At 38.5% G+C, this 10,880-nt stretch overlaps 1 protein-coding gene across 4 annotated transcripts in view; it reads left to right on the top strand.

Moving 5' to 3' along the window:
• Positions 1–9,402, top strand: part of LOC122086951 (dolichyl-phosphate beta-glucosyltransferase) — a 10,382-nt gene extending 980 nt beyond the window's left edge. Inside the window, exons 3-11 of one of the 4 annotated variants that reach the window (XM_042655874.1) lie at positions 1,178–1,284; positions 3,019–3,123; positions 3,266–3,311; positions 3,727–3,861; positions 3,991–4,080; positions 4,224–4,355; positions 7,757–7,840; positions 7,990–8,054; positions 8,789–9,402. In XM_042655874.1, the coding sequence (XP_042511808.1) occupies positions 1,178–1,284; positions 3,019–3,123; positions 3,266–3,311; positions 3,727–3,861; positions 3,991–4,080; positions 4,224–4,355; positions 7,757–7,840; positions 7,990–8,054; positions 8,789–8,975 (951 nt within the window). In that variant the 3' untranslated portion in view covers positions 8,976–9,402. Of the gene's footprint in view, positions 1–1,177; positions 1,285–3,018; positions 3,124–3,265; positions 3,312–3,726; positions 3,862–3,990; positions 4,081–4,223; positions 4,356–7,756; positions 7,841–7,989; positions 8,055–8,639; positions 8,708–8,788 lie in introns of those variants that run through there. The other 3 variants (XM_042655877.1, XM_042655876.1, XM_042655875.1) reach the window with 3 other exon arrangements.
• Positions 9,403–10,880: the final 1,478 nt, after the last annotated feature.

Raw genomic sequence — 10,880 nt, 5'->3', positions numbered from 1 at the left:
AAAAAAAAAAAAAAAAACCCCTCTCTCACCCCGATTTTAGTTCTGTTTGGTTTATATTGTATTACCAGAGGTAACAAGTTTTTGTTGAAGCTGAAGCATCTCTGTGGAAAGAGGTTGTGTGTTTTTGACATTTGTCATCAAATATGCTGTCATGGTAAATCTGATAATTCAGATACATTGATAGATTTTATTTTCTTATGAAAAGAAGGCTATTTTGAAGTATTAGTTGATCATGCACCTACTGATGTACTCAATGAAATTACCCAAAATTACCTAGGTTCAAAAAGTGAAAGTTTCAGTGATCTGTCATATTACTTTGGAGAAAGATGATGATATTCCTTATATGTTAAGTATGCACATCTGATGCAACAGGTAATGTGGCATGCTGTATGCAACAAAAGATGGTGATTTTTCACTTATTCTACTAGGGGATGCTACGTTTTTTTAGATGATCTTGGTCTAATGAGAAGAGGCATATATCCCCTTGATTCAGAGGAAGAGGGAAAAAGTGTTATTGCAATATTATTGAAATAACATTTTGCTCGATGTCACTGGCGAATTAATTGTGTCTTCTACTTTGATTTTCAGTTTGTAATATTGAAAATCTTCAAATTTTATACAAAATTGAAATTATTTGCACCTAATGTTAATTTTCTGTTCAGAAAAAGAAGGGGGGGGGGGTGCAATAAAAGAAAGAAAGCATTTGCATCTGAATATTTGTTTATTTATCTTATGGGAGAGGGATCGCAACGGCACTAGAGTGCAGTTTCCCACTAAAGAGGGGTGGGCAATTGATTTGTTCAATAAGGGGTGGGTTGAATAAGGAGGAAGAGAGAGTGGGGTCCACAGTCGGATGTGAGAGGGTGTGTGCAGGAATCTGCACACTGGCATCGTGGCAATCTTTTCAGATTATTGTATATGAATTTTCTTTTTCTGTTTTACAAAAAAGCTGAAAAGAAATAAAGTGTTGTGACGTCATGGCTGGAATTTAACCCTTGAGCCTTCTAAGTTAAGAGAGCTTCCTAGTCTGTGAGGTATGACCATGACTATATTATGGATATTTGACATTATTGTTCTGTGTGAATGTGAGAATAGTGAAGCTTTGTGAATACAGTTAATTGAGACCGTTGAAATTTGTTATGGAAAGTACTGACTATCCTGGTGCAATTTGTGCCAGGTTCCATGCCCCTGGATCTTTGATCCTGCGGAGAAGTACATATCTTTGATAATTCCTGCATTTAATGAAGAACACAGGCTTCCTGGAGCTCTCGACGAGACTATGAAGTAAGCTGATGCATTCATATTTTCGTTTATGTTTGTCATATCTACTCCTTGTTCATTCCCTTCCCACCCTTGTCATTGGGCATTGTCTTAATTTTAATATTGATGAATCATTATAATTAATATCAATGTGCTTTCCCCTCCCCTCACACACACTCTGCCACGTTGGATATGAAATGCCAAAAACATAGTAAGTCCAAGTTAACTTTTACTATTCTTGATACACATCACTAGTTTCCTTTTTCTGAAAATCTATTGAATCTTCTGCCACTAGTATTTAGTGTGAAGTTGTATTTTGTGGTTTTGATTTGGGAAATGTCTGGTGGCCACCGGGGTCAGCCATCTAGAGGACCCCCACACTCGATTGTACTTCAAGGAATCGAAAGTCCCTAAAAAGAAGACAATGAATTAGGGGCTTAACATGAGGTGCAAGTGATTTTTTTTTTTTGGGGGGGGGGGTTAGGGTCCTGCTAGATACTACCGCACCGGGTCCTCCTTGCGTAACTTCTTTTGATTGTCACCTGCTGCCCTTTCCACCGCCTTGGGTTTCTTTTTTTTTTTTTTTTTCTCCAAAATGTTGCCAGTTAAACTTTATTTGATTTGCAATTACATATGCCCGTCTTGCAACATTTCAAAATAGTCTAAAGTCCTTATAGGCTTCCTTTTTTTGGGGGGAGTGGGGTTATTAAAAATAAGGGCAAGAGATCGATAGCTGGTCATGTGGCCCCTGCACCGGCACGGGGGCCAATTAGAACATGTACGGGGGCATCAATTAATGAATAGTGAATGAAAATCTTGAGTAAGTAAATAGTGAAGGAAAATTTTAGTTGAAAGACAATTTTATTTCTCCATGCTTTTGTGCTGTGTTTTTCATGTTGAAAACTCGAGATGTTATTCTGTTGTGCTTCTAATGCAAGTCATGTAATTTATAAATAAACATTGAAATAACCTACTAATTAGTTGAACAGTCCGAGAAAATTAAAGAACTCATAGGGAATCTAGATCAGTCTTAAGATTGGGTGGCCTTGTGTAATCGTCTTTGGGGAAATAAATCGTTGGGAATCTTGATCAGTACTAGGACTGGATGACCTAGGGCCCGTTTGATAACTTTTCTGCTATTTCTGTTTCAAGAAATGGCAGAAACATAAATTTCCGTTTCTAAAAACAAAAATGGAATTGAAGGTGTTTGATAAGTCATGTTTCTGGAAGTTGATAAGTAAGCAGCGAAAGAATGGCCACGAGTTGTTTCCAGAAACGGCGAAACAAATTCTACTTGTTTGGCCTGGGTCGTTTCTTGAACCATAAATAGGTAGAAATTTCAATTTCAATTTCTGAAAACAAGTGAAACGAAACAGTTTTAAACGCTTTTTGTTCCGTTTTTGTCCAGAAACGGCAGAAGCGCATTTCTTGAAACGTTATCAAACGAGCCCCTAGTGTAATCGGCTTTGGGTAAATTGGTTTCTTGCCTTTAAATCTTGGTTGTAGACTTGAAGGATTTGTAAAGTATTTTTTATTTGATCACTGTTTCAGTGATGAGTTCCAAATAACATTATTTACTCGTTCAATTATAGAATTTTTCAATAGACCATATGGAATGCTACAAGTTGGTTTCACATTCTGATAAACATAGTGATTTGGTTGCAAATAAACTTACTTGCCTTGTGATGTCATTTACTTATCCAATATATCTCAATTGACTTGATATTTATGTTCTCACCCTTTCTTTTATGGGAAAAGGCTGGGCATGCATGTGTCACTCTCTCCCCTTCCTTTGGAAATGACCTCCTGCCCCTTCCCATCTCGTGCTCCCATTGGTCACGCCGCTAGCATGCAAGCACGCAGGTGGCATGGCCAACCATCTCCCTTCTTTTATATTTATTGTGTAACCCAGTCATTTTCTATCATAATCTTATTGTTAAGCGGTCGTAGAAATGATATTGTAGGGAGAGATCTGGAATATAATTATTGAATTTTTGCATTGTAGTTATCTCCAACAACGTGCGGCGAAAGACAAGTCCTTTTCTTATGAGGTATCATTTTATTTGCAACATATTATTGAAATAGATTTCATGGCCGTGGTGATCATTTTTATCAGTTTTATGCTTAGAGCCTTCGGGTGCAGGTGGTGCACCTGGGGTTTACTCCAGCAACAAGTGGGGCCACAATAAGTCGTATTCGTCTGGTGGTTTTGGGTAGTAGAAGATGGGCTTTGGAGATTGTAATTCTAGTTTCTATCTTTATCTAGTATTCTGTAGTATAAGTCAAACAGAATTCTCAATGTGTTTTGCTCAATCATGTTTACTTTCCTCCTAATGCCTCCATTCAGCTCCCAAATCTTATAACATTGAGAACATGATAAATTGGTTATCTTTTCCAAGTCATTTAGTAATATTCTTGTCAATTCCTCCGACCATTCATTTTTATAATGGACGAGTTCTTGAACAGGTGGTAATAGTTGATGATGGAAGTGGCGATGGGACAAACAAAATAGCTTTTGACTTTGTTAGGAGATACACAATAGATAACGTTAGGGTCATTCTTCTTGGAAGAAATCATGGCAAGGGAGAAGCTATCAGAAAAGTGAGTCTCTTCAACTGTTCCTTGTCTTGTAACTGAATTAGTCTTCATTTTCAATTGTCTATTTTTTTTCTGTATATACCACAACAATTGATTGAAGCTCTTTGATATTGTGAAAGCATTGTAAAACAGGGAATGCTGCATTCACGTGGTGAACTACTACTAATGCTTGATGCTGATGGGGCAACTAAAGTTAATGACCTAGAAAAACTTGAAAATCAGGTTTGGTTGGCAACAATTTATATTGTGAATGCACTTGCTCAATTCTTTCATATTTTTGTACTATGACTCCTACCTGAGATTGGGGATTTAGGTTTAGGTGGGATAACGAATGTTGTATATTACATTGACTTTTCATCTATCAGATACATGCAGTGGCTAGAGAGGAACTCCAGTTGGGGGATGCACCATCTAGTGATTCGAGTGAAAGAGTTTCTGATATACCAATTGCTGCATTTGGTTCTCGTGCTCATTTGGAGGAGAAAGCACTGGCTACAGTTTAGTCATGTTAATTTTGTTCACCTTTTTATGCTTGTGTTTTTTAGATATCTTCACTTCTCTTTGATGGGGTAGCCTTAGGGAAGAGAGGGAAAATCACATAAAGAGGGGGAAGGGATCACAGCAACACACAAATTCACTAATCTAAAAATTAAATTTACTCTAAAAATCAAAATTTGTGTTATGCAGGTATATAAAGGGAAAATAAAAGACTACTCGTACTTAGACTCTAATACTGAACTAAACTCCCACTTAGACTCCAAACAGAAACCTACGTCTCTAACTCCTACGTATTCTACTCAAAGACAAATAAAAGACAGAATATAAAACTAATTACTACCAGCCCTTGTTGGACCAAAAATCGGGGCTAGACCGGTTCTTCTGGGCCCTTGGCTTCCATAACCGGTCCTGCTGGTCCAACCATGTAAGTGCAACTGTATCTACATCATCTCTCCCCTTCTGAAAAGAACTCGACTCCGTTGAGTTTGGATGAGGTCCAAGAATGCCATCAGGGTCGATGCGCTTGATGAGAAAAGTACCAACTGCCTTCTTGAGCTTGAGAGGGGGAAGATCCTTTGTTGGAAGGAACTTCATCACGAGGCCACTATGCTGAAAAGTGTATGTATTCTCATATCCATAGTGTTTGGCTTTCTTGTCAAGCAACTATGGGCGCCCCAGAAGAATGTGACAGACTTTCAAAGGGAGAACATCACAATGAACCTGATCAATCAGTCCACCAATGGAATACGTGAGAAAACACTTTTCATGAATTTTCAGATTATTGTTGTTCACCCATCTAATCTTGTAAGGATTCGGATGAGGCTCAGTTTTCAGATCTAACTTGCGAATAGCATCTTCAGCAACAACATTGGTACAACTGCCGAGGTCAATCATCATATTACACAAACTGTCATTGCATCGCACCCTGGTTTGAAAGATATTGTTACGGCGTCAATCGTCCTCAAGAATCTTCTGTGTAGTCAAAAGAGTACGGATCACATAAAACGGTCGAGGTTCACTATCACTATCACCATCATTAATCTCATTAGGATCATGATCACATTCAGCCTCCAGATTTATTGTTCCTGTTTTCAGTAGCTTTTCTGGTGCATTGGGTATAAAATTGTCCTTGTCAATGTATGCTAACAACCGGTTAGGACATTAATTGGCTTTATGCCCGTACCCCTTGCATGGGAAACATTGAAGTCTCCTTTGGAAATACTAAGTTCCTGTCATAACCACCCTGAGGTGAGGAGTATGGCTGATTAGGTTGTAAAGATGACATGTCTGAATCACGACGAGGTGGAGAATATGGTCGGCTGGGTCGTGAAGATGCCATAGATGAAGCACTAGCTTGTGTTCTGTTGATTGACCTTTTCTGTTGAGATGACTGTTGCTGGATAGAACTAGGACCCCTAGGAAAAGCATCTGTAAGTGGCTGCGATTGTATGGACGTTTTAGACTCTCCTCAACCTGATATGCTACCTGGACAACGTTTTCTATTGTAGGCAGTCGGCTAGAGGCAAGGGTAGAACTAAGTTGAGGGTGTAAACCATTGCGGAATTGTGCTACCAATACTTCCTCATCCCACTCAAAATCCGAACGAGTAGCCAAATAATAGAACCTAGCAACATATTTTTCCACGGTCAAATTCTCTTGTTTCAACTGTGCAAATGTGAGATGCATGCGTTGCTTGTAATCAGAAGGCAAGAAACTCCGGTTCATGACTTCATGCATTTCAGCCCAAGTAGTGACTAAACCAATGCTTCGGGTTCGGTTCTGTTGTTGTTGCTTGATCCACCAGATTCTGGCCGTGCCTTTCAGTTTGGCCTTTGCAAATAGGATCTTTTGGGGCTCAGTCAACCCATACCATCTGAAGAATGTCTCTAAGCTGTAAATCCAGTCAAGGTACAGTTCTAGATTATTGTCTCCATAAAAATCAAGGACATCCAATCTTGCTGTTCTTTCTACTCCATCATCATATCTGCTAGTTCCATATGGTGGTGAAGGTGGTGGCAGTGGTGGATCCTATGGAACGGTGTTGGGAGAATCTCCAGATTGAATGTGACTCTTTCCTCTATCTACTGCCACCAAACGATCAATAGAAACTTACGTGGATTCCATCATTGTCATAATAGCTTCAATTTTTGCATCATTTTCTCTCTTATAGGAGTTCAGCTATTGAACTTCACTATTGGCTACCATGGTGGAGATGGGCAAGATTACACTTGAATATGATAGTAAAATAGTAAATAGATGGAAACTTAAAGGAGAATGGCAGAATGGTAATTGTTTCACCTCTTTTTTTTTTTTTTTTTTTTTGAACTTGGAACACAAGAGAATGGGACGAAAAGCTAAGAAGGTGTAATGTGGGGTAGGGGTCTAATTGGAAATAAGAAAAAATTATGAGATAAAAGAGAATAAAGAATAATGGGAGGGGTAGTTCAGGAAATAAGAGAATAAAAGAAAAAGAGGATAAAAGAAGGGTCGTAGGTTGTGTTTTACCGACAAAGGAGGTGTACGTCTCCTTGTTGGAGATGGAAAACCAGCGATGGAGAGAGTCTTCAACCAAGGAAGGTGACTAACGATGGACCTTGCGGTACGTCTCTGTCGCCTCTCTGTTCCCTTCCTCTTCTCTCTCTTCTCGTCTTCTTTCTTCTTCCTCTCGCCTTCTACTTCTCTCTTCTTCTTCTTCTTTTTTTTCCGCTTGCCTTCCTACTGCTACCTTCTTTGCTGTACTCTTCTTTGCTACTACTTTTTTTTTTTGTTTGGTGCCAAAACCTTGAAGAGGGGTTCGATCACACAAGGAACTTGGGAGAGGAGGAGGGCGGTGAAACAAGGGGATCGATTCTGGTTCTCTTGGATAGAATTTTTTTTATTTTTATTTTTTTTTTTTTTTTTTTTTCTATTGGAATCAGAACAGGGAATGGGAATGGAAGAAGAGAATTGGAGGGGAAGGAATGGGGATCCTTCGGCTCTGATACCAAATTGATGGGGTAGCCTTAGGGAAGAGAGAGGGAAAATCACATAAAGAGGGGGAAGGGATCACAGCAACGCACAAATTCACTAATCTAAAAATTAAATTCACTCTAAAAATCAAACATTGAGTTATGCAGGTATATAAAGGGAAAATAAAAGACTACTCCTACTTAGACTCTAATACTGAACTAAACTCACACGAAACAGAAACCTACTTCTCTACCTCTTATGTATTCTACTCAAAGACAAATAAAAAACATAATATAAAACTAATTACTACCAGCCCTTGTTGGACCAAAAACCTGGGTTAGACCGGTTCTTCTTGGCCCTTGGCTTCCACAGCCGGTCCTGTTGGTCCAACCAAGTAAGTGCAACTGTATTTACATCACCCTTGCTTATAGCTTATTACCTAATGTTTCAGCGGAAGTGGTACCGGAATTTCCTTATGAAGGGTTTCCATATTGTGGTTCTCTTGACTGCTGGTCCAGGAATTCGTGATACACAGGTGTGTTTTTGCCCTAAAAAATGACAATAGTTGTTTGAATACTACTGGTGCTCACTTGCAGCACCTTCCTAGGCCTTAATTGAAGCTAAATCACTAACAGTTGGTACATGTATCACCCCTTTTCTTGTTTCTTTTATTGATTGTCACAGTGTGGCTTTAAGATGTTTACCAGAGCTGCTGCCCGGAAACTATTCACAAACATTCGTTTGAAGAGGTATACCATCCAAATCTGCGCACTAATTATGACTTACATTTCGCCATGCATTATGACCTGACATGTTCCTTGTGATTAATTTCAAAAAATCGTAATGGCTCGTCAGTTTTAGCTGATTTCTGGAATAGTGTAAGAATCATGCGTTATTTTAATGTTATCTATGTTGAACCTGATGTAATGTGTAAATTATTACCATATGTCTGAAAGTCAATGTTGACATTATTTTCCTGTAACTTCCCATATTCGGAGAGATTCTCCAGAGAAATGTATACCTTCTAGGTATGAATGGCCCTATTTGGGAACCTTAGTTATGGTGCATTGCAATGAGATAAATGATTATTCTTGAAAACTTCAAATTGGATGGTATTGGTGAACCCATGTTTTTCAAACTTGAATTGGGATCGGTGTCGGCCCCTGCTGATTCCAATTAACCCTGTTTCTACACGTGCCAGGTCCAACCAAGTTAGGCCAAGTCCAGTCAATTCTGTGCGTTTCCAAGCTTAATCAGAGCCATTTATTAATTGGTTTTGATTTGTGATATTGGAGCTGTTTAGTAAACGGTTCAGTTCTGAATAAATTTTGCAGAAAAATGACATTGATAATTTTCATCATAAACAAATGTTGAAATGTGTGTCTCAGCCTTTACAATATAAAGCTTAGGTGTTAGCTTCAACATTCATGTTTAGTGTGATTTTTCGGTTGGGGCTGGTATAAAGTATGTGAACATTTTGCAGGTGGTGCTTTGATGTTGAGTTGGTCTATTTATGCAAACACTTCAGTATCCCTATCATTGAGATATCTGTTAACTGGTCTGAAATCCCTGGGTCCAAAGTGAATCCGTTAAGTATACCCAATATGCTTTGGGAGCTTGGCCTCATGTCTGTGGGATATAGGACCAGCATGTGGAAAATTAGTACGTGATGCAGACAATTTTGTGGCGAATTGCAAGTTAGGAGATGGTTCACTTTCTCAGCAGTAAAAAGTGAAGAAAACTGAGGGAAAAAGTAACTTCCTGCTGCATTTTGGTTAAAGGATTCATCTTTTACATATACATTATGAGTTGCAGATCCAGCTTACTGACCCAATGGCCTGCTTCATGAGAGCGAGTATTTGCTTCGGGCTATCAGGATTCAGGTTAGGATTTTAGGTTCAGTATTGGTCTTCTTGCTAATGTTCATTTCTAATTAATGTGGCATCAACATTTTTGATCGGAAAACCTCTTAACTTTATTCCTGTAACTTGATTACAAGTGAAGAAGCAATGTTATGAAAAAAGTGATGAATATTTCTGTTATTATTAATATCTAGTTACACGCTGGTGCTCTCTTGAGGAGACACTGGATTCATTATGATAGATGTGATGAATATTTCTTATCACTTATTAGTTGTGTTTCATTTTGTTCTCTACTCTTTTATTGGCATACAATTTTTGCGACGTTTTTAATCTTCGCAAATTCCAGCTGGCAAATCTATGAGGTACAATCCAATGTCTCAATTCATATTGTTAAGAGAATAGATTGGATTGGCCACTTGTCAAATTTCATACTTAATTTTAGACATACATTCTACCATTTGTTGTCATGCACCTTCTTGATAGGTGGTCTAAGGCATCTAAGCATTGTCAGGCACTCTCTTGGTTGGTGGTAGGCTTGGATTATGGAAAGCCTTTTTTTGCCACTTGACTAACTCTAATTAAGCTGAAACTTGACAGGTGAACAAGGGCTTTTGAATTTACTTCTACAAAGTTTCAGTTTTCATCAAACCTGCTCTGTGGTACGAATAGACGGGCTTAGCGACAAGCCCGTCCATAAAACCTGCCTCTGAACCAATGTATCTTTACTTTTGATTGTACAAGGGATTTCAAGCTTCTTTACCTATAGGCAATTAGACATAGGCAGTGCCGTCCTAGTTCACTAATGGTTTATGTTAAGAGAAAATTGACTTTTCAACACTTATGTTTGCCTATTTTGAACCGCATGGGAGCTGGGGTCTGGTAACAGAAGTTACCAATTTGTAAGCCACATGTCAAACCTTATTTATAACATATTAATAATCTAGTATCATTAATAAAAGCAATTTGAAATTTCATTTATCAAAAATGTTTATTGTTTAGATAACAAAGAAAGTAGGAAAAAAAAAGGAACTCCTTGATTTACCACATGGCTTGATTGATATCGAGGTAGGTGAGGTATACTACCACTCATTTCAAAAGCTGGCTGGAGAGATGGGCTTGTGAATATCTATAATATTGATTGAACCATTGTTCATGCTTCATTCAATTATCCTCCTAAACCCAAAGGGGTAGCACAGTTGGTCAGCAACGAATTTGGTATGAGCCGTAAACTCGGACGTCTTAAGTTCGATTTCCATTTGACACACCTTGGACCACTCACACGGGGTGTTGAGTGCTTTTCACTGTTTTCAGTGAAAGTTGAATGGTTCTTATTCAACCCTGGTATGATCCAGTCCATGCGGTTATGGAGTCAGTATGGGTTTGTGAGACTAGTCAGGCCGAAGGCCTAGATACTCGTCGTTAGCAAAAAAAAAAAATTCATTCAACTATCCTCGAGACAAATAAATATTTATAGTTCTAATTAAGTATCATTTTGTCACCATGATTTAAGCATTCAATGAACTCGAATGGAAGGTGCTAATTGGGGCCTCTTTTTCTTTGATCAGAGCCTATTAAAAAATAAAAAGGGGGGGGGGGGGGGGGGGATCAGAGCCCTACGTCCATGAAAGAAGAAGGCTTTAAATAAAATGCTGTGAGTTGCTCCTGAAACCTACGTTGAATATGTTAAGGTGAACATTGAAGTTCATTTGGAAT

Source organism: Macadamia integrifolia, chromosome 8 (assembly GCF_013358625.1).
Source record: "Macadamia integrifolia cultivar HAES 741 chromosome 8, SCU_Mint_v3, whole genome shotgun sequence".
Classification (NCBI taxonomy): Eukaryota; Viridiplantae; Streptophyta; class Magnoliopsida; order Proteales; family Proteaceae; genus Macadamia; species Macadamia integrifolia.
Note: the sequence above shows the minus strand (reverse complement) of the source record. Positions and strands in the feature narration are given on the sequence as shown.